This window comes from Siniperca chuatsi, linkage group LG22 (genome assembly GCF_020085105.1).
Source record: "Siniperca chuatsi isolate FFG_IHB_CAS linkage group LG22, ASM2008510v1, whole genome shotgun sequence".
In the NCBI taxonomy this organism is placed as follows: Eukaryota; Metazoa; Chordata; class Actinopteri; order Centrarchiformes; family Sinipercidae; genus Siniperca; species Siniperca chuatsi.
The window spans coordinates 21,018,433-21,042,570 of NC_058063.1; the positions used below are offsets into that span (position 1 = coordinate 21,018,433).

General features: G+C 40.0%; 2 protein-coding genes across 10 annotated transcripts in view; one reads left to right on the forward strand and one right to left on the reverse strand.

The window, feature by feature from the left end:
- Positions 1 to 24,138, forward strand: part of LOC122870258 (low affinity immunoglobulin gamma Fc region receptor III-like) — a 1,099,642-nt gene that overhangs the window by 379,449 nt on the left and 696,055 nt on the right. The gene's annotated exons all lie outside the window — the stretch shown is intronic.
- On the reverse strand, positions 225 to 23,716 carry LOC122870081 (NLR family CARD domain-containing protein 3-like). Of its 9 annotated transcripts, none has more exons than XM_044183814.1 (13): positions 22,844 to 23,716; positions 18,547 to 18,648; positions 16,593 to 16,694; positions 13,908 to 14,012; positions 13,694 to 13,795; positions 11,794 to 11,895; positions 9,992 to 10,096; positions 8,973 to 9,139; positions 6,765 to 8,547; positions 6,324 to 6,497; positions 5,714 to 5,887; positions 5,244 to 5,290; positions 225 to 4,592 (listed from the first exon to the last, which is right to left on the reverse strand). In XM_044183814.1, the coding sequence occupies exons 2-13, from the start codon at positions 18,621 to 18,623 to the stop codon at positions 4,060 to 4,062; spliced, it is 3,471 nt and encodes a 1,156-aa protein (XP_044039749.1). In that variant the 5' UTR covers positions 18,624 to 18,648; positions 22,844 to 23,716; the 3' UTR covers positions 225 to 4,059. The 9 variants fall into 9 exon arrangements, with proteins under 9 accessions (XP_044039749.1, XP_044039751.1, XP_044039748.1 ...); XM_044183816.1 differs by lacking the exon at positions 22,844 to 23,716 and adding an exon at positions 20,536 to 20,691 and having other exon boundaries at positions 9,992 to 10,066; positions 11,869 to 11,895; XM_044183813.1 differs by lacking the exon at positions 22,844 to 23,716 and adding an exon at positions 20,536 to 20,691.

The window sequence follows — 24,138 nt, forward strand, 5'->3', positions numbered from 1 at the left end:
CCTGAGAGAGAAGCTCACATGGTGCTTCTAAAATTTAAAGTTTTTTTTTTACTATAGATCTAAAATGAATCATGACTCTTTAAACGCATGATTTATCTCCCACCTTCAATATATTCAGAGCCTGATTTGATAAAAAAGTTTTCCCACTTTGTGAGCTTGAAACAAAGATGGCCGACACCTCTGCGACGCTTTTGTCCAGTCGAGTGTTGAAAGGAGATTAAAAGTGAAAAGTAAACATCTTCATTTGTATTAATAGTTTACATGGAAACACTGATTACATCAAACATTGAAACAGAAACATGTCAACATAAAGGTAAAACACGTGACATGTAAGCAGCAAATATGAATATACTGTATATGAATAATCGACACATGTATTTATCATTTTTAACACGGAAAATCTGAAATACCCAAATCCAGAGTTTTTTTAAATTCATTTGGAAAAGCTTCTATTTCTCTGCCACATAATATTTTATCGTCACAGTGACGCAGTATTTAGGAATTTTACAAGGTGCTTAAAACTGTGATATAAACCGTCTTTGAAGTGCAAACTCGAAATGATAAAAATGGTTGGACATAAACACAATTAAAAACAGGTAACACAGTCCCCTACAATGGTTGGAACAACTTCTACATACACAACACAAACCTACAGAATTAAGGACACACACTTCTGTATGCACACAATTTAAACACAATACAAAGTCAAAGCTAATGCAGATCAGCTGACATGAACTGTTGAAATCTGATGCTGTTACCACTGTGTTTCTTTTAAAGATTATTTTTGGCCAGTTAAACTTTATTTGACAGGCAGTAGAGAGAGACGTGAAACAAACGTCCCCCGGCCGTTATGTGGTACTCCGCCTTAACCCCCAGGCTACCAGGGCTCCCCTGATATTTATCTTTAAACGGAGCTGTGAGCCGTAACTTTAGGAGATGCATATACGCAGTTTTCAGATATAAAATGTTCTTTTTCTTATTTGTACTTTACACTGTACTTAGACGCAGCAGTGCTTTGAGCTGAATGCTAACATCAGCATTGTGAGAAAGTTGCCATGCTGATGTTTAGCAGGACAATGTTCACCATCTTGGTTTAGCGTTTGCAAATTAGCACTAAACACAGAGGGCATCTGCAGCTGATGGGAATGTCATTAGTTTCAAAAGGTATTCAGTCATAAACCAAAGTGTTGGATGAATTGAAATGTTGACATGATGATGGGATTCCATCCAGTGGTTGTTTGTCTGGACAAAAGTGGTGGACTGACAGACTGACATGTGCAGTCTGCTGCCAAAATTAAAACAACTTTAACAAACACGACACAAACCTACAATATTCAGCAAGTACAAGGCACACAACTTAAAATACATGATGCTGCTGCATAAAGTCAACGCTAATACAGCTCAACAGACATGGAGGCTGATACTGATACCAATATATTTCAGTTAAAGCTGCAAATAACATTATTAGTGGCTGATAACATAATACGTTTTTCTATTTTCTATTTTAATACATTTGAATTCAAAGTAGAGTACTGCGCTATTTTCTTAAGCTTTAAGAAGACAGTCAGCTATTTATACAGATGTATACAGACATGACAAATCCTCAAAAACTAAACATGAAATGAATTGTTTCTCATTGCCTTTAAAAATGACCCAGTATTGTCTGATTGGCGGGACGACATTGTTTGTCGGCGCCTTCCCAAACGTCACTGTCACAAAAATGACTCATATGATCATTTCCTGATCTGCCACCACTGTGGTTAATGTTTGGTTGGGTTTAAGCACAAAAGCCAGTTGGTATTTTGGTCGTAATGTTTAAAAGAATAACCACCTCGATAAGGTTTGGCAACAACTGCGGCGAGGGTTAAAAGAACCCAACACTGACTCTTGGTAGGAAATGAGAAACGAAGAGTGGTCTTCTGTGTCGCGTGTTTTGTTAACCCATCCATAATTCAGTTGCATTCTCAATATTCATTGCATGATAGATACAAAGACAAAGAAAGATGGCGTGATTAGAGTTAAATGTAGCAAGCAATTTCTGCCACTGGGTTGGCAGAGTTACAAGTGAAAATAAAAAAATATATGAGCGACTTGCATGTTGATAGTGTAGAGAATTTTGAAAGAATAGACGAAGGAAAGAGCAGCTTTAGTCCTTAATGTATTATTTGCTTTTTTTCAAACATAAAAGATAACACAAGTAAAGTTTTCTTTATATTTCCCGGTGTCATTGATATAGAGTCTAAACACAGATGTATCTGCCTGTATCTGGCCCTGTAACACTAGGCGCAACATGAAATGTGGCTCCTCGTTTTCCCATCGAGAAGGACCAGCCAGAGCGATCTAGCAAATTAATACGGCTAAATATACCGAAGCATCAAAATTCTCTCAAAATACCATAAGGTACAGCTGCTAACTTAACTGAAACAATTAAAAAGACCTTCCATATTTACAGCCCTAGACTTTAAACCATGAAAACAAGTAAACTGCTCATCTATACTGATCTGCTTGTCTACACAGTCATACAATACCTGCAATAAACTGAATAACTATCAGCTGTTTACAACACCAAAACACTAATAATCACAGCTGAAAGTTATTTGGATAAATCTGTTCCATTAGAAACAAGTTGGTCAAACCTGTACAGCTAAAAGTTGAATAGGAAAACTTTTCAAACACGAACAACTGAAACTTAATCAAAAGCCAAACGGTGGTCAACCCGTTGCAAACCTGCACACATAAAAGTTATTGGTCATTCAGTTATTGGTCAAATCTATGACTTCAATCTTCCTCAGTAAAGCAGACAGCAGGAGATTCTGACTGTGGAAATACATCTGTGAGTTTAGACTTTTTAATGGGAAATTATAGCATAGGGTTAAAAAAAAAGGAAACTAAAAATAGGAACAGCAGATTTCTGGAGTGGTGTAGGTTTGGTTTTACGATTGGTTGGGACATGTTTGTCATGTGTTTGTATTCACTTCCTCTCTTTCACAAACACGTTTCCATCATTGTATTATCTTATTTTATTAGTTTTAATGGATTTTTTCTTTTGATTATCGATTTATATTTTACATTTTATTTTAGTGATACTATCTGAAACTGAGGTGAACATTTAACAGTGCTAAACTTACACTGTTTCAAGAGAATTACCTATCTATAAACGGTGTCCCTGTGTTAATTAATCATGTATCTCTTGTTACATACTAAATATATGTGAAAAAAATATTTTTTGTATTTTCATATCAAAGTCTCTCTCTTTTCTCTTACTGTAAAACATAAAAACTCATCTTAAACTTACGGGGTGGTTGCATAAACTTATCAAATCTGATTTGAGGTGCTAGCTTACCACTCCCATCATACTAAACCACACTTAGCTCGTGGGTAGCTAGCAGAGCATTATCTTAGTAAGACGTGTGTGTCTGGCCGAAAGGATTTATTTATTTAACCGGTATCCTCCTCTCCTGAAATCTGTAGGATTTGACTTAAATCCCTCATAAAAAAACCACCAACATATGCCGTTTCACTCAGAAATATGTCATATTCCTGAAGCTAAAGACGCGCTAACTTCCATTTCACTGCAGCTTTAAGAGAAACGGATACGATGTTTCATGATGGTTATGACATCGTGAATGTGCAAATTGACACGTGACACAATCTAGTACCTTTTTGAGCCGTCTTTAGCTACTCTCAGTACTCTTTAGCTACTCAAACAGACATACATGCAAACTGCTTCAAACTCCCCGTTGTACTCACACAGCTTACAGAAAGCTGGTGTGTCGGTCCTCTTTATATCTCGTTCCCTGTCTCTTTCTCCATCCATATTTCTCTTATAGAAAAAATACCCGACTCATTACAGACACAAACCTGGCAACTCTGCTTAGACCTGATACTTACGGATAGGAACGGTTTACCCTGTTTGTTTTCTAAATCGACATCAGTCTAGATTGCTAAAAATATTGGTAAGAACAATTCAGTAGTCCCTTGATCGTATGAGACATGTCCCAACCGTGCACATGCAAAGCTACGCCCTTGGTTGCTCGTGTGAATGCAGTGAAAGTTTGTTTATGTCTGCTGATAAAATAATGCAGAGGACTGAGAGTGAAGTTCAAAAGCAGGATAGAGGGGCTCATTGAACGTTGTTTTGAAGGTATGGAGGCGGGTGCAACTGTCGGAGGAAACTCTGTAGAAGGACAGAGTGCCAGCCGGCCAATCCAGATACACTCCCAGCCGACTGGAGCGCGAGCTGAAGGAAGATACATTGACATTCGTGTTGTTGTGCAGAACATAACAACCAACATTAGAGCAAATCAGACACCAAGACTTTTCGTTGCAACCCAGCTTGCAATCATTCACATCCCTTTTCCTGCCAATGGTTCTGTACGTTAATCCAATGTTGAAGGGTCGGAACACCTCGACCTCCCAGTAGCAGCGCTCTGTTAGACCCTGTTCACACAACACCTGTTGGCAGTGATCGAACCTTTCTAGGTGATCGGGATATGGCTGCTCCTCCTCCACCCAGGTCACCTTTCTGTTCCCTTCAGAGAGAAGGAGGTTCTTGTGGGCTGTGTTGGGGTCCAAAGTGAGCTCACAGGCATCTGGAGGTAAGAAAACACTTTATTTCAGGAACATAAACTTGAAAAATATAACTTGCAGCCACTACTGGTAGCACTAAGCACTCTACTCAGCGAGTGACAAAGAAATCCATCAGAAAAGGCATGTTTTTTTGTTCAGAGTACCTTCCCTCCAGGAGGAATTGTTAATATTCTTCCCATTACAAAATTCGTGAATGCCTCAGTGACAGAAATGTTTGGGTTCACAATAAAAACAATCTACGACTGTAACGGTCCTGTCTCAGGGGAAGTTTTACCTGTTATTGTCATTAGTTAATGTCAAGTCAACATCAGCTGTTAGCGCATCACTACAATTATCCCAATTTTTAAGCTATTATTAGCGTAACTTGTCCTCATTGTTGATTAGCCTGTGGCTACTATTACTGTTATCTAGTTATCTCTTCCTGTTTATTCCCTGTGACTTAATGTTATACTGATATTTGTCAACTGTACTGACAGCTAGTGTTGCTATTAAGGAAAACTACAGTTTATTACATCTTGGTTATATTTATCTAGCTCTAATGAAAAGACAAAGTACAGTAAAATAATTTAATTCACCAATTCATTTAAAATACTATCTGCAATTTATCATTATGGTCACAACATTCAGCAAATGTTCAGGACACAGATACTTACATTTCTTGAATCCCGGTTTCATCCGGTGACTTCCACCATGTTCAACACTGTGAAGAAAAATGTGGATTAAAACTTTCAGACAAAAAACCATTTAACTGACCCCGTGTTGCTCTCAGAACCTTTGCTATCAGAGTATCAGAGGTACAGATGTGTCTATTTTACATCTGAAGTATATGCATCTATTGTTAGTGCCTGCTACTGAACATGACTACACTTTACTAGCATTCAGTCTGATGATAGGGTACCCTTGACTATCTTGAATCTAACGTCAGAAGTAAGTGGAATTTATTGTGGTCATTTACTGCATATCTGTAAAAAGGTGTGTCGCTCTAGTGTAAAACTCTTATCTACAATCTAGTTTTATGGTACACTGCATCTCACTATAGTGGATTTGTAGAAGTAGTCCAGCAGCACTTCTCTCTCAGTTCAGTAGAAAAGTCAGAAATCTAGTACTCTAGCATTATAATTACTTGAGTATGCTGAGCTTGTATTGTGGATCATCCCTCAGCTCTGAGAGCAGCTTCTCTCCCGACTCTCCTGGATTGTTGTAGCTCAGATCCAGCTCTCTCAGATAGGAGGGGTTGGACTGTAGAGCCGAGGCCAGACAAGCACAGCCTTCCTCTGTGACCAGACAACCTGACAGCCTGAGAAAACACAGTGTTTGGTTTATTAGCATGCAGGAGTTTGATGGTGGTAGTTCAGAAGTAGAATCTGAAACAGGAAGCATCGTGGCTCAGACTAAAGGAGCAGCAGTCAAAGACAAGGGACTTAAGAGGGAGTTAAGTCAGAAATGAAGTATTACGGGGGATGGGTTGCTGGTAGAGCAAGTTGAAGACAAAGAATTAATGGAATGGATCAAAGTTGGTGGAAAAATTGATTCTAACATACAAATAAAGAGCATTATTGCAAATGGAACAAGACATTGTGCTGCAACAACTTTGAACAGTGAGAACAGCGTACCAACATTTATTTAAGGACACTCAGGTAAACATGGACATTTTTAACTTGCAGCAAGCTGAAGTTTTGTCCAACCATTTGCATTATGGCATGTTATCTGGTATATAAACATCTAATACATACCTCAGCGTTTCGAGTCTGCACCATTGACTCGACAGTCCACCACAGAGCAGCTTTACTCCTGAATCTTTCAGGTCATTGTTGCTCAGATCCAGATCTCTTAGAGGTAAGTAGGGGAACTTGAGACCAAAGGCCAGGTGCTCAATCCACTCTTCAGTCACTTTGCAGTCTGCTAGTCTGGGGGTGGATAAAAGGGTTATAATATGACAAAGAAAAAAGGTGCAACTGTTCAAAGATATACATAAAACATGCATCGAGGATGTAATTTCCATTGGGGGCAGGGAGGACCTGTCCCCTTCACTTTTCCTATTAGACAACATACAGGCTGCAATAACAAGCTGCATGGGAATGTATGCAGCCTGAGAAGATCAACATACACTACTCAGGAGTGAAGGAAATACTGAAACCAGATAATTTTACATATTACAGGGGAAGTAAACTTACACAGCCTTTCTGCTGCTCCTCACAGCTGGTATCAGCCTCCTTCTGCCTTCCTCTGATGTGTTGTAACTCTTCAAGTCCAACACATCCAGATCATTCTTCGATACCTGCAGCATGTAGACCAGCGCAGAGCAGTGCAGGGGGGTCAGTTCTGTTTTGGAACGATCTGACAATTTGAGATATTCCTGAATCTCATCTTTGACTTTGTGATCTCTCATCTCGACCATGTTCTGGAAGAGGCTGATGCAACTGTCTGGAGGGAGGGCCTTCCTTCGGATGGCTTTGAGGTGAGTCAAGATTTTCTTGTCGGTATCTTGGCCTGGGTCTGGTGATGTCAGCAGACCCTGAAGGACTCTACGGTTGGGTTCAACCATGAGGCCAAGGAGGAATCGCAGGAAGAAGTCCAGGTGGCCGTTCTGCTTCTCCAACACTTTGTCAACTGTCATCTTTAGAAGATCAAGTAAAGTATGTTCTTTGTCCTTCAGATCGAGGAAGTGGCCGAGCTCTTTTGTATTCTTGCTTGTGAAACAGTCATAGACAAAAAGAGCTGCAAAGAACTCCTGTATGGTCAGGTGTACAAAGAAAAAGACCTTTTTCTGAGAAAAGGCTTCTTCTTCCCTGAGAACTGCGGTACAAAATCCAGAGTAGATAGATGCTTCTTTTGTGTCAATCCCACAGTCTTCCAGGTCTTCATCATAGAAGATAAGGTTGTTCTTCTGCAGATGGATAAATGCAAGCTTGCCGAGTTTCAGAAGAAATTCTTTGTGTGTCTTCAGAAGTCTCTCTTTGTTTTTCTCAGTCTTGTTGCCATATTTTCTGCTTCTGCGTTTTGTCTGAGAGAACAGGAAATGTGCCATCATCTCTGTAAGAGTTTGAGGAGTTTCAGCTTTCTCGTCTTCCCCAAAGATCTCCTGAAATAATACGGCAGAAATCCAGCAGAAGATCGGGATCTGGCACATGATGTCGAGACTCTGTGAAGAGCGAATGTGCGAAATGATCCTTTCAGCAAGGCTCAAGTCATGACTAAATCTCCTCCTGAAGTACTCCTCTTTTTGTGGGTCACTGAACCCTCTTATCTCCGTCACCATGTCGATAAACTCTGCAGGGATCTGATTGGCTGCTGCTGGACGGGATGTTATCCAGAGGTTAGCATTAGGAAGAAGGTTACCCTGGATGAGGTTTGCGAGGAGATTACCTACAGATGTTACTTCACTGACAGATGTTACCGGCTTGTTCTCGAAGTCCAATTGAAGTCTGCTTTCATCCAGACCATCCAGGATCACCAGGACTCTGGCTTTGACGAAATCCTCTGAATCTTTCAGATCGTGGAGCACAGGGTGAAATTCAGTCAGGAGCTTGTGCAAGCTTTTGTTCTCTTTACTCAAATTCAGCTCTCGGAAAGCAAGACTGAAAACTAAATCAATGTCCTGGTTGGTTTTCTCCTCAGCCCAGTCAAGAATGAATTTCTGCACAGTAAATGATTTTCCAATGCCGGCAACACCCTTTGTCAGGACTGTTCTGTGGGGTTTGTCTTGGCCAGGCAGAGGTTTGAAGATGTCACTGAGGTTGACTAATTGTTCAGAAGATCGTCGTTCCAATTTATGTTTAATGTGTCTGGACGCATGTTCTTCATGTGGCCCTTCACTCTCTCCAGTGGTGATGAAGAGTGTTGTGTAGATGCTGTTCAGAGAACTCTGTTGGTCGCCATTACCTTCATACGTCAAAGTAAATTTATTTCGCATTACTTCTTTAAGATTCTTCTGTGCTGTCAAAAGATGTCTGTCACCTGTAACAATCAAATACATGCCAATAATAAATGAGTGGTTATTATAATTTTAGGTAAGTCATTCAAAAAGCACAAGCAAACACAAAATCTGGACATTAATGTGAGTTTGTGCTTACAATTATTTGTTCAAAGTTTAAAGTCTGAATGTAATTTGGAACCTAAAACCCCCACAAAGTTACAAAATCAGAGTTGGGAAGAGCAACTTGAAATCTGTTTGTTTACCTGCCCTAAAATGTAACTCTACATACTTAGCACATAGCACAAAACCACACAAAAGGTACTTTACTCTTTACACCTAAACGTTACAGACAAATGTGATGCCCAATACTGATGAGGAAGTATTGTTCTATTACCAGCATTAGTTGTAGTAGCAGTAATAATTGTACAGGTATTTTTGCAGTACATATTTACATATTTAAAGTTACCAGTGTGGTGTTTGGGATCTTTTCTGAGTCTCTTTCCACACTTTGTGCAGGGGTAGTCTGCTGGTAAATCACACTGTTTGCAGGACCAGTGTCCACAGATTAATTGGACTGGATCCGTCAAAACCTCCTCACACAATGAACAGCTGGACGGCTCCCCAGTCAGCTGGCTGTAGGGTGATCAACAAATGACACATTTTATTATATTTATGCAACACGACTGCAGTGACTAAGTACACTGAAAAATGTTTACTTCATATGATCAGACTCAACCTAGGTGGAGCAAACTGAGGAAAACATCTTTTGGTATTACTCGAGGTTTTCGGTTTTATGATCATAGGTCAGTAGTTTTCAGTTTTGGAGCCACAGTTCTGTACAATTTCGGTTTTCGGGTCATTTTTTCCATTTATTTCAAGCAGACTACTTTCCTGGCCGACTACAGCTTGTGCATGTTTATACAGGGAAGGTACAACACACTGACTGATGCGCAGTCATTACAGTCAAACATTATAGCAGGGCCGAAGCGTTGTAATAAATGCATTCAGGAGATGCTGTCACAAATGGTTTAGTATGTCTGGTTGTTTGTGTTTCCAGAGACATAACTGACACTGTAATTTACAGAGAGAGCCAAAACACTTCCAAATGTGAAATACCATTTGAGGCTCTTCAAGCTCTGGTTTTTAATTTGTGGCCGCCATACTGTACTGACGACACTTGCTGTATAAGGTATACATCCAGGGGCTCACCTGTTGCACATTGTCTTTCAGGAGATTCCATTTGTGTGTGTGTTTTTTACATTTTTTGTTGTTGTAATTTATGACATTTTAATTTTAACGGAGATATGAAGGCATCACCTTAAACTAGCTGACATACTGCTGATTCCAGAGACGCACAGCATGTATGAACCTCAGTACCAAATAGTTTCACCAGTATCAATCTCTTAATGCATCTTTGATGAAATAACCTTAATATGCTTTTAGATGCAAGATATTTTGTTAACAGAATACATTAAATTAGATTACCTTTGTGTCCTTTCAACACCAAAGCTGAGTGGCTGGCCCATGGATGCATCACTCTTCATAGAGACAACACTGGGAACTGTGGGCTCAGTTCCACTCACCTGTAAACTAAAAAGAGAGAAAATCTTTTTACTTACAGTGGTGTGAAAAAGTGTTTGCCCCCTTCCTGATTTCTTATTTTTTTGCATGTCACACTTAAATGTTTCAGATCATCAAACAAATTTAAATATTAGTCAAAGACAACACAAGTAAACACAAAATGCAGTTTTTAAATGAAGGTTGTTATTTTTAAGGGAAAACAAAATCCAAACCTACATGGCCCTGTGTGAAAAAGTGATTGCCCCACCTGTTAAAACATAACTGTGGTTTATCACACCTGAGTTCAATTTCTCTAGCCACACCCAGGCCTGATTACTGCCACACCTGTTCTCAATCAAGAAATCACTTACATAGGACCTGCCTGACAAAGTGAAGTAGACCAAAAGATCTTCAAAAGCTAGACATCATGCCGAGAGCCAAAGAAATTCAGGAACAAATGAAAAAGATAGTAATTGAGATCTGTCAGTCCCGAAAAGGTTATAAAGCCATTTCTAAAGCTTTGAGACTCCAGCGAACCACAGTGAGAGCTATTATCCACAAATGGCGAAAACATGGAACAGTGGTGAACCTTCCCAGGAGAGGCCGGCCGACCAAAATTACCCCAAGAGCGCAGCGACGACTCATCCAAGAGGTCACAACAACATCGAAATAACCGCAGGCCTCACTTGCCTCAGTTAAGGTCAGTGTTCATGACTCCACCATAAGAAAGAAACTGGGCAAAAATGGCAGAGTTCCAAGACGAAAACCACTGCTTAGCAAAAAGAACATTAAGGCTCGTCTCATTTTTGCAAGAAAACATCTTGATGATCCCCAAGACTTTTGGGAAAATACTCAGTGGACTGACGAGACAAAAGCTGAACTTTCTGGAAGGTGTGTGTCCCATTACATCTGGCATAAAAGTAACACCGCATTTCAGAAAAAGAACATCATACCAACAGTAAAATAGGGTGGTGGTAGTGTGATGGTCTGGGGCTGTTTTGCTGCTTCAGGACCTGGAAGACTTGCTGTGATAAATGGAACCATGAATTCTGCTGTCTACCAAAAACTCCTGAAGGTGAATGTCCGGCCATCTGTTCGTGACCTCAAGCTGAAGCGAACTTGGGTTCTGCAGCAGAACAATGATCCAAAACACACCAGCAAGTCCACCTCTGAATGGCTGAAGAAGAACAAAATGAAGACTTTGGAGTGGCCTAGTCAAAGTCCTGACCTGAATCCTATTGAGATGCTTGACCTTAAAAAGGCAGTTCATGCTCGAAAACCCTCCAATGTGGCTGAATTACAACAATTCTGCAAAGATGAGGGCCAAAATTCCTCCACAGCGCTGTAAAAGACTCATTGCAAGTTATCGCAAACGCTTGATTGCAGTTGTTGCTGCTAAGGGTGGAGCAACCAGTTATTAGGTTTAGGGGGAAATCACTTTTTCACACAGGGCCATGTAGGTTTGGGTTTTGTTTTCCCTTAATAATAACAACCTTCATTTAAAAACTGCATTTTGTGTTTACTTGTGTTATCTTTGACTAATATTTAAATTTGTTCGATGATTTGAAACATTTAAGTGTGACAAACATGCAAAAAAATAAGAAATCAGGAAGGGGGCAAACACTTTTTCATACCACTGTATATATAACTTATTCAGCAACCAAGAACACATCTATAACCTACAAATGTGAAAGATTTTATTAATAGTCTACAAAGTTAAGGATTACCGTTTTAACTTATCAACACCAAAGCTGAGTGGCTGGCCCATGGATGCATCACTCTTCATAGAGACAACACTGGGAGCTGTGGACTTTCTCCCCAAGTGTAAACTAAAGACAGAAAAACGTTTTACTTATATATAACTTATTCAGCAACCAAGAACACATCTATAACCTACAAATATGACTGATAGTATTAATAGTCTACAAAGTTAAGAATTACCGTTTTAACTTATCAACACCAAAGCTGAGTGGCTGGCCCATGGATGCATCACTCTTCATAGAGACAACACTGGGAGCTGTGGACTCAGTTCCACTCATCTGTGAACTATTAAGAGAAGAGACTGTTCAACTCAAAAAGGTCCAGAAACTACTAAACATAACTAAGAGTCTACAGCCATGCTAGCAGGTTTGTGAGGCTGTACTTAGGCACAGTGGTGCTTTGTATAAATCTGACCTATAGTGAATACACCGTATTCATATCATACCTTCAGCTGTTTATTCTGTATATAATGTCCACTATAAGGGTTACTTATACCTGCACTGCCTACTGTAACTGCTGCACATGCGCATACTGTATCTATTATAGCGTATTCGTATCTACACTCACTATTATTTATATATTACCTCTAGACATATGTACATCACTGGTTAGACGGTGTAGTCCCTCATTCGTCCAGGAGAGTTCTATCGTAGAAAAGGTTTCAGTCGTAGTCATCGGGACACTGTTTTCAGAATCAAGGCGTTTGGCTCCCATCCGAAGTCATTCTCAATTGGTCATTCCCAATTGAGAATGACTTCGGATGGGAGCCAAACGCCTTGATTCTGAAAACAGTGTCCAGATGACTACGACTGAAACCTTTCTCACGATATTTCTGGTTAGATGCTAAACTGCATTTCATTGTCTCAGTACTCAGTAACAATAAAGTTTGATCTAAATGTTAACGTCAACATGTTCACAATGACAATATATACACAGTAAGATGACCTGTATCTTACTGTGTATATACACAAACTACTTTTTAAATGTATTGCACCACACAGCAAAATTTTGAAAGTGAACTGAATGTACTGGAAGGTGTGTGTCCCATTACATCTGGCATAAAAGTAACACCGCATTTCAGAAAAAGAACATCATACCAACAGTAAAATAGGGTGGTGGTAGTGTGATGGTCTGGGGCTGTTTTGCTGCTTCAGGACCTGGAAGACTTGCTGTGATAAATGGAACCATGAATTCTGCTGTCTACCAAAAACTCCTGAAGGTGAATGTCCGCCATCTGTTCGTGACCTCAAGCTGAAGCGAACTTGGGTTCTGCAGCAGAACAATGATCCAAAACACACCAGCAAGTCCACCTCTGAATGGCTGAAGAAGAACAAAATGAAGACTTTGGAGTGGCCTAGTCAAAGTCCTGACCTGAATCCTATTGAGATGCTTGACCTTAAAAAGGCAGTTCATGCTCGAAAACCCTCCAATGTGGCTGAATTACAACAATTCTGCAAAGATGAGGGCCAAAATTCCTCCACAGCGCTGTAAAAGACTCATTGCAAGTTATCGCAAACGCTTGATTGCAGTTGTTGCTGCTAAGGGTGGAGCAACCAGTTATTAGGTTTAGGGGGAAATCACTTTTTCACACAGGGCCATGTAGGTTTGGGTTTTGTTTTCCTTAATAATAACAACCTTCATTTAAAAACTGCATTTTGTGTTTACTTGTGTTATCTTTGACTAATATTTAAATTTGTTCGATGATTTGAAACATTTAAGTGTGACAAACATGCAAAAAATAAGAAATCAGGAAGGGGCAAACACTTTTCATACCACTGTATATATAACTTATTCAGCAACCAAGAACACATCTATAACCTACAAATGTGAAAGATTTTATTAATAGTCTACAAAGTTAAGGATTACCGTTTTAACTTATCAGCACCAAAGTTGAGTGGCTGGCCCATGGATGCATCACTCTTCATAGAGACAACACTGGGAGCTGTGGACTTTCTCCCCAAGTGTAAACTAAAGACAGAAAAACTTTTTACTTATATATAACTTATTCAGCAACCAAGAACACATCTATAACCTACAAATGTGAATGATTTTATTAATAGTCTACAAAGTTAAGGATTACCGTTTTAACTTATCAGCACCAAAGTTGAGTGGCTGGCCCATGGATGCATCACTCTTCATAGAGACAACACTGGGAGCTGTGGACTCAGTTCCACTCATCTGTGAACTATTAAGAGAAGAGATTGTTCAACTCAAAAAGGTCAAGAAACTACTAAACATAACTAAGAGTCTATAGCTATGCTAGCAGGTTTGTGAGGCTGTACTTAGGCACAGTGGTGCTTTGTATAAATCTGACCTATAGTGAATACACCGTATTCATATCATACCTTCAGCTGTTTATTCTGTATATAATGTCCACTATAAGGGTTACTTATACCTGCACTGCCTACTGTAACTGCTGCACATGCATACTGTATCTATTATAGCGTATTCGTATCTACACTCACTATTATTTATATATTACCTCTAGACATATGTACATCACTGGTTAGACGGTGTAGTCCCTCATTCGTCCAGGAGAGTTCTATCGTAGAAAAGGTTTCAGTCGTAGTCATCGGGACACTGTTTTCAGAATCAAGCGTTTGGCTCCCATCCGAAGTCATTCTCAATTGGTCATTCCCAATTGAGAATGACTTCGGATGGAGCCAAATCTTGATTCTGAAAACAGTGTCCAGATGACTCGACTGAAACTTTTCTCGATATTTCTGGATTAGATGCTAAACTGCATTTCATTGTCTCAGTACTCAGTAACAATAAAGTTTGATCTAAATGTTAACGTCAACATGTTCATAATGACAATATATACACAGTAAGATGACCTGTATCTTACTGTGTATATACCAAACTACTTTTTAAATGTATTGCACCACACAGCAAAATTTTGAAAGTGAACTGAATGTAATATAAAGGCCCACAGTGCTAAAAACTTTTTACAGTGTGTTTTCCCATGTTCGTGACACCACAGCTGCCCCTTTATATTACATTACACTACCTGAGCTCACTGCAGGAGCCGTTCAGTCGTAGTCATCTGGACACTGTTTTCAGAATCAAGACGTTTTGGCTCCCATCCGGAAGTCATTCTCAATTGTAAAAATGGTCTGAGAACTCAGAAATTTAAGCTAATCTGTGTTGCTTAAGCCCTGCCCTCAGGGAAGAGCCTTCCTGAGTGTCTGATGTTTACCCTGCCTAGTTTCCCCTGAAACTGACCTTCTTTTGTTTCCATGATGGCCCAGTAATCAGTAATCAGGCCTATTGTTTTCTGGCTGCACCTCCCTCATCAGTGTTAAGTACCTGATTAGCATATGATTGGCTTGACCATGGTGATAATACACTGTGGTAAACAGTTGGCAAGTTGAATCTCAGACCACCATTTCTGTTTAAAGAGGGGTTATCTTTTTTCACAAAACAAGACTTGGAAGCGTTCTCAGAGCAGAGGACGGAAAGCTCCAGATAGAAGTGTACAGGAAACCAACACATACGGATCAATACTTGCTCTTTGACTCACACCATCCATTACAGCACAAGCTGCGTGTAATCCAGACATTACAACATAGAGCCCAAGAAGTGCCCACCGGCTCAGAGGGTAAGAAGAAAGAGGAAAGGCATGTCCAGAAAGCTCTCTCAGCCTGTGGTTATCCTACTTGGGCTCTCAACAAAGTTAAAAGAGCCAAAAAAACAGGACAAAAGGGAAACAGAACCAAGAAGGAACGGTGTTTCCATTCCTTATGTATCTGGACTCTCTGAAAAACTACAAAGGATCTTTAGACAGCATGATGTTCCTGTTTTCTTTAAACCAGGCAACACTTTAAGACAGAAACTCGTTCATCCTAAGAACAAGATGCCCACACAAAAACAGAGCAATGTAGTTTACTCAATTCAACGCAGTGAGGAAAACTGCAAAGAACGGTACATAGGTGAGACCAAACAGCCACTTCACAAAAGACTTTATCAGCACAGACGACACGCTAACTCAGGATTACAGAGCGCCGTGCATTTGCATCTAAAAGCTACAAACCGCACATTTGAAGACAGTGAGGTGAAGATCCTAAGTAGAGAGAAGAGTTGGTTTGAACGGGGCGTCAAGGAAGCCATTTTTGTGAAAAAAGAAAACCCCTCTTTGAACAGAAATGGTGGTCTGAGATTCAACTTGCCAACTGTTTACTACAGTGTATTATCACCATGGTCACGCCAATCATATGCTAATCAGGTACTTAACAGTGATGAGGGAGGTGCAGCCAGAAAACAATAGGCCTGATTACTGATTACTGGGCCATCATGGAAACAAAAGGTCAGTTTCAGGTGAAACTAGGCAGGGTAAACAGCAGACACTCAGGTAGACTCCTCCCTGAGGGCAGGGCTTAAGCAACACAGAGTAGCTTAAATTTCTGAGTTCTCAGACCATTTTCACAATTGAGAATAACTTCCGGATGGGAGCCGAAACGTCTTGATTCTCAAAACAGTGTCCAGATGACTACGAATGAAACCTTTTCTACAATGACAATAAAGTTTGATCTAAATGTTAACGTCAACATGTTCACAATGACAATATATACACAGTAAGATGACCTGTATCTTACTGTGTATATACACAAACTACTTTTTAAATGTATTGCACCACACAGCAAAATTTTGAAAGAACTTTAACTGAATGTAATATAAAGGCCCACAGTGCTAAAAAACTTTTTACAGTGTGTTTTCCCATGTTCGTGACACCACAGCTGCCCCTTTATATTACACATTACACTACCTGAGCTCACTGCAGGAGCCGATTGACTGGCTGGAGCTGGAGGTGGAGCTGGATCGCTTCCTCTTCTTCTCTGCCATTTCTACTGCTGCAGCTGAAACACAACTATCAGAAGCCAAAAAACTTTTCAAGAGGTTTGTAAAGGACACATTTCAGCATGGTATCAGTTTATTTGATAATTTTTTACCTGTTTAATAACTTTAGGTACATAATATTACATACAGTAGATTATATACTGTGTGTATATATATATATATAGTTTCATATAGGACGGTGTAGTCCTCATTCGTCCAGGAGTGTTCTATCGTAGAAAAGGTTTCATTAAGTGAGTCATCTGGACACTGTTTTCAGAATCAAGACGTTTCGGCTCCCATCCGAAGTCATTCTCAATTGTGAAAAATGGACTGAGAACTCAGAAATTTAAGCTACTCTGTGTTGCTTAAGCCCCGCCCTCAGGAAGGAGTCTACCTGAGTATCTGCTAATTACCCTGCCTAGTTTCACCTGAAACTGACGTAATTGTTTCCATGATGGCCCAGTAATCAGTAATCAGGCCTATTGTTTTCTGGCTGCACCTCCCTCATCACTGTTAAGTACCTGATTAGCATGTGATTGGCTTGACCACGGTGCTAATACACTGTGGTAAACAGTTGGCAAGTTGAATCTCAGACCACCATTTCTGTTCAAAGAGGGGTTTTCTTTTTTCACAAAAATGGCTTCTTTGACTCCTCTTTCAAACCAACTCTTCTCTCTACTAAGACTCTTCACCTCGCTGTCTTCAAATGTGCGGTTTGTAGCTTTTAGATGCAAATGCACAGCGCTGTGCAATCCCGAGTTAGCGTGTCGTCTGTGCTGATAAAGTCTTTTGTGAAGTGGCTGTTTGGTCTCACCTATGTACCGTTCTTTGCAGTTTTCCTCACTGTACTGAATAGAGTAAACTACATTGCTCTGTTTTTGTGTGGGCATCTTGTCCTTAGGGTGAACGAGTTTCTGTCTTAAAGTGTTGCCTGGTTTAAAGAAAACAGGAACATCGTGCTGTCTAAAGATCCTTTGTAGTTTTTCAGACAGTCCAGATACATAAGGGATGGAGACACCGTTCCTTCTTGGTTCTGTTTCCCTTTTGTCCTGTTTTTTGGCTCTTTTAACTTTGTTGAGAGCCCAAGTAGGATAACCACAGGCTGAGAGAGCTTTCTGGACATGCCTTTCCTCTTTCTTCTTACCCTTAAAAAAAAAAACAGGACAAAAGGGAAACAGAACCAAGAAGGAACGGTGTCTCCATTCCTTATGTATCTGGACTGTCTGAAAAACTACAAAGGATCTTTAGACAGCACGATGTTCCTGTTTTCTTTAAACCAGGCAACACTTTAAGACAGAAACTCGTTCATCCTAAGGACAAGATGCCCACACAAAAACAGAGCAATGTAGTTTACTCAATTCAATGCAGTGAGGAAAACTGCAAAGAACGGTACATAGGTGAGACTAAACAGCCACTTCACAAAAGACTTTATCAGCACAGACGACACGCTAACTCAGGATTGCAGAGCGCCGTGCATTTGCATCTAAAAGCTACAAACCACACATTTGAAGACAGTGAGGTGAAGATCCTAAGTAGAGAGAAGAGTTGGTTTGAAAGAGGAGTCAAAGAAGCCATTTTTGTGAAAAAAGAAAACCCCTCTTTGAACAGAAATGGTGGTCTGAGATTCAACTTGCCAACTGTTTACCACAGTGTATTAGCACCGTGGTCAAGCCAATCACATGCTAATCAGGTACTTAACAGTGATGAGGGAGGTGCAGCCAGAAAACAATAGGCCTGATTACTGGGCCATCATGGAAACAAAAGGTCAGTTTCAGGTGAAACTAGGCAGGGTAATTAGCAGATACTCAGGTAGACTCCTTCCTGAGGGCAGGACTTAAGCAACACAGAGTAGCTTAAATTTCACATTACACACATTACACTACCTGAGCTCACTGCAGGAGCCGATTGGCTGGCTGGAGCTGGAGGTGGAGCTGGATCGCTTCCTCTTCTTCTCTGCCATTTCTACTGCTGCAGCTGAAACACAACTATCAGAAGCCAAAAAACTTTTCAAGAGGTTTGTAAAGGACACATTTCAGTATGGTAACAGTTTATTTGATCATTTTTTACCTGTTTAATAACTTTAGCTACATTATATTACATACAGTACATTATATATATATATATATATATAGTTTCATATATATTATATCGTTATATTATTATATTACGATACGATGCTATATACGTTTAACTTTGTATAATATTCGGAATGATGTTGAAACAACGTTTTATATGTAGCCTAACTTAGAAAAAACGTAACTTTTAATCAAACTTGATTCAGTTTACCGTTTGACGTCACCATAACCTACACTGCAGCCTGCGGTCTGCGCATGAGGACTTACGAGGTTGGGTTGGCGGAAATGGAGTAAGAGGAGGAATCAGAGCGCGAAATTAGAAACAAGAATTCGAGAGGATTTGAAAATAAAAAGAAAAGGAAGAAGAGTAACTCAAGTGAATCCGGTCAGAAAGAGGAGAAGTATCTTGTCGGGATGGTCGCTGTGACACACACAGACGGCATTTTCATGAATCCACATGAGGTCGGAAAGTCTGTAGGAGGAAAGCTCGGAGGTGTCAGATCTGTCAGGATAACAGGAAGTGGGATGGTTCTCACTGACTGCCTGTCAAAGCGTCAGAGAGACACAGCTCTGAAGATTCATGCGTTTAGAGATCACAGCGGTGTGGACTGCTTCCTCCTCGGAGCAGAATTAAAAAAGAAAGGGGTAGTAAGCAGCGTGCCACTGTCGGTGGAGGTCGAGTCATGTCGGGAGGCTGAAGGTGTGTGTGAGGCAAGAAGGATGACAAGATTCAGAAATGGGGAGGAGGAGGACAGTAACTCGGTGTGTTTGACGTTTGAGGAGGAGTTACCAGAGAGAGTGCATCTAGATTATGTGTGTTACAGGGTGAGGGAGCTCCTCTCAGGTGTTTCTGCTGTCAGGAATATGGACGAGTTGCTGCAGGATGAAGAGGAGGCAGGAGGTGTGGGAAGGATAACTGGAGAAAGAGCAAGCAAAGTGTCTGCACTGCGAAGGGAAACCACCATACGGGATCAGCACAGAGCCCAGAGAGAATTAAGGAAGTAAAAGTGAATGAGATCAGAGCAGAAAGGGGATTGTCATACGCTGAAGCTGCTGAGAGAATGGAGAGAAACGGTGAAATGGTGCAAAAGGAAAAGGAGCAGAAAGGAAATGGAGATGAGCGGAACATCAGTATGGACAAGAAGCGATTTCTGGCATTTCTTGCCACGGTTATAAACTGTGCTGCTGGAATAAAGGGGGAGTCGGAAAGGATTAAGATGGCGCTGGACGCTGCAAGGAGGTTCCTGAATGCTGTGGACACATCTGGAGAGGATCCAGATGTTACACTGAGGGAAGGAGTTGCACCGGCTCAGACACTTGGGTCTGGGTTAGAGACTGGACTATGGCACTATGGGAGCACTTTAGATGGACACTGTAAATAGTTTAAACTGTGAAGCTGTTAAAATCCAGTAGGTGGCGGTAATGAACAATTAGGGACGCCGAGCGCCATAAAACTCAACAGAAGAAGAAGAAGACGATAAAGAAGATGAAGAAGAAGGTCTGCGCATGAGCGTTGAGTTCTTCAATGTTTACAAACACTTGACCAAGAGGCATGACTCGATCTTACAGAATCAAAACAATAAATAATTATGTCAGAGTTTACTGGTTTCATCTGTGCTCAAAGTTTGCACCAAAGAGGCGGTTTTCACTCTGCTGCGCACTTTAACACGGCAGGAAAACAACATGTCGTATCGGCCTACACTAAAAACTACAATACGCACTAACAGCAACCAACACACCAATCAGCTTGTCCGACCTCACACACAGTAACAGGCAGGTTTATACACGGCTACTTACTTTTACTTTTTTAAAAACCCCAAAAACGTCTGTCTCCTTGTTGCTTTTTGAATCCAAAACATAGTCTCCGGACGTCTGAAAAGTGCAGTAAATGCTGCTCAGCACTAAAACATGGAAGTCCCCGTCAGCTGTTACTTTCGGTTTAGACTCCACCCACAAAAATAAACATCAACACCACACTGATAAGAGACAGCAGGTGGGGGGGGGTTAGTTATTACTGTACCAGGCATCTTCTCTCTGCTTTATTCTGAGAGTCTCACAATACTCAGCCTTATATCTACATTATATCTGCTTAGGATAAACAACACTGGCTGGATATCCAACTTCTTCTGCTCAGTTGTCCACCCACCATCACTGGAAACAGCCCTGGTGTCTGTTCAGTTACAAATTCACTTGGGCCAGATCTAAAAACCTGGAAATGTAGAGGGGCCACACATTTCCAGCAGACTATTTGTAATGACACATTTTAAACAAATGCAAATGAATGTAATAAAATAAAAAAATAGCAGGTGTTTGGGTTAAACTGACGGCTTTCATTGTCAAATTTTGCATTGCAGGGCTGACAGAGGCGTATTTTCAGTAGAGCACTTCCCTACTTGTGACTGTAGGCAGCCAGATGTTTTGAAACTGAATAGATCTGCTGTAAACAGCGGTTTGATGTAACAACACGTTTACTCAATTACTAATTACTATTTTCTTTCTGCCGATACTTCCTACAACAAATCTGTGGATTATCTTGAGTAACCGGGTCATGATTTCTGGAAAGAGACGCTGCTGTTGAGTTTTTTTGGAGTTTTTTGTCCATTATATTAAAAAAATGCAGACATCTCTACGGCCGATATCTCCAAAACTCCACAACTCACACCAAAACACTCTAGATGTATAAACAGCACTACAGGTGAGAGGAAAAATATGTATTTTAGATTGTAGGGTGGACTGTCCCTTTAAGTACAAATGTGAAGTACTTATAGCCGACTTTACTTGAGTCTTTTCATGCCAGTTACTACTTCTGCTCCACTACTCTCACACAAAATATACAAAATGTTGTACTTTTTACTTCACCAAATTTATCTGACAGCTTTTGTTTCTAATTACTTTACGGATTTGCTGAAAGCTTAATAGATTTATTATTATTATTATTATTACAGAGTTATTTTTCCATATAAAAACATTTCATGGTTCCAGCTTCTCAAATGTGAGTATCTTCCACTTTTCCTTTTAATTATGTAAATAATTTGAATGTATTGTTAATAATGTTGAGGTTTGGACGGTTGGTTTGACAAAAAAAGAAACAAAACATTGTGAAGGTGTCACTTTTTTTTTACATTAATGCATGAGTAATAATAATCTAATGATATAATATATAATAGTATAACAGTCACAGGGGACATTTTTCTGCATTTTACTTTTAATACTTCACGTACATTTTCCTGATTATACTTACATACTTTTACTTAAGTAACATTTTCAATGCAGTACTTTCACATGTAACAAAACATTTTTACAGTGTGGTATTAGTAGGATCTGACTACTTCCTCCACCACTGTATCTGGTTCCACTAATATTACCAACACTAGTTTAGCAGCTCCTTCTGTTAGTAGTCTGAAACGGAAACTTCTTTCTTCCTGTGCAAAACAGTCATTTAAGGTTAAAAACCGTTGACACATCCGTTCGGGTGGTGTCAGTTTGTCTCTGCTGGATACTCGGAGCCTCCTCACAGACTTCATGCTGGTCATTTGTGATGTTGTTTACTTAAAAACATCTTTAATATGCTCTTGTGAGAACTTTAAGGAAGTGTGATAGTAAATCAGTGGTGTATCCCTTTAACAAGTAATTTTTTTACAGCAGCATCCTCATTGGCTGGTACATGCACCCAAGTGGGTTAAGTTATGCACATTAAACCACTTCTGTAAAGAGAGTAACTTATTATCAATACAGTATTTATTCCAGCATCATTTGCACTGCCATGCACTCTTGTCTGTATACTAGCTCTACATTTAAGTTTGCTTATATTTCTGCAGCTTGATATCTTTGTTTAGCTGTATGTCTGTTTCTGTGTCGTTCTCTGCACTTTCTTTAAGTATGCTGCGAGTTAATGTGAGCTGGAGTCAAATTCTTTGCATGTGTCAACATACTTGGACAATAAATTATGATTCTGATAAACGATCTGACAAAAGTTTTTTTTTTTCCGTTAACTGCACAGCAATATGACAAACACAGAAACAAAGCAGACTTCCTGTATTACATTTACAGCAATGAAATGCTTTTGTGTATTTCAGCTTAACTTAAATCATAAACGGCTACTTACATCTTTGTCAAAAAGCCTTTAAATCCGTCCCTGTTATTAAAAGGTATCTCTTTGTGGTTTTTCTGATGAGTGGGCTGTTAATAACGGAAAAGCCTCAACTGGAACTTCCTTCTTCCTGTGTATATCACAGGATTAAGGTTAAAAACCGTTGATACAGCTGGTTGGGTGGTGTCAGTTTGTCTCTGTTGGATTCCCGGAGCCTCACAGACTTCATGCTGGTCATTTATGATGATGTTTACTTAAAAACATCTTTAAAAATCACTTCCTCAAAGGGAATTAGTTAAGAGAAACAAACACTAATCATCTTTAGTTGATTAGGCCCCCTCTGTCTCTCTCTTTCCACCAGTACATGAGGTTTGAACAGCATGAGAAAAGCAGAAAGTGTGTGTTATTGAATAAAACTACTGAATATTTGGTGCAGCTCCACTTGTTCAAACAGTTGGAGATCCTAATGGACCGTTGGTGTCATCTAGTGGAGAAAAATGCTAATAACAAGTGTAGTAACTCCAACGTAAAAACAGTAGAAAAGAGGCAAGATGAGTCTGTTCAGTTGTAATCAGCTGTGGATGTGTAGCCAGACTTCCATGTAGTCAAAGCTCATAAAGGTTTGCGAAATATCTTGAGTGACGGCGAGGAGGCATGCACAGTACCAGGACCCTGAGACTGAAGCAGCTAAACAGAATTCAGCCATCATTAATTGTCACCAGTGCCTTTCCTCCTGTGTGAAAATGTCTTCTGAAGAAAAGGCCCAAGTGTCTCAAGCTGCAGTTCAAGAAAGCTAACTGTACTTAACTAATAGAAAAAGCTAACTGGCTAACTGGCAATGTCCTTTAGCCTTTCAGTCCACCGCTTTGGTCCAGACTGAAATATCTCAACAGCTACTAGATGTGTTGTCATGAAATGTTGTACAGACATTCACATTTGGGGTTATTTTGCAAAATGTCTCAACAACTATATGATTAATTGGCACAGAATTTTGTACACACATTCACGTTCCCCTTAGGGTGAATTGTAATCATGTTTGTGACCCCTTTTCATCTAGCGCCATCATCTGGTCAAATTTTTAGTGCATTCAATACTTTGTTTTATGACCAAATACCTTCAAGAACATACAGTAGGTATGTATCGGGATGTGTTTCCTTGATTGACAGGTGTCTCAGCCAATCACATTTGAATGTAGTGGTTGCTGCTTGCTTGGTCCACCTCGGCTCTATTCTGAATCGCCCTAAATTTGGATTCTCTGGAAGGCGAGCGGTAAATCCAAAAATCCATGCCTCCAAACTCCTCTTCAGACA

What these genes read in the sequence shown, in the direction of transcription:
- LOC122870081 (XM_044183814.1), bottom strand. Translation starts at nt 18,623, where the DNA reads ATGGCAGAGAAGAAGAGGAAGCGATCCAGCTCCACCTCCAGCTCCAGC. An exon ending in GGCTCCTGCAGTGAGCTCAG is followed by an intron (nt 16,695 to 18,546) that starts GTAGTGTAATGT and finishes GGCTTCTGATAG; the next exon opens with TTGTGTTTCAGCTGCAGCAG. An exon ending in AGGAGCAGCAGAAAGGCTGT is followed by an intron (nt 6,498 to 6,764) that starts GTAAGTTTACTT and finishes ATCCACCCCCAG; the next exon opens with ACTAGCAGACTGCAAAGTGA.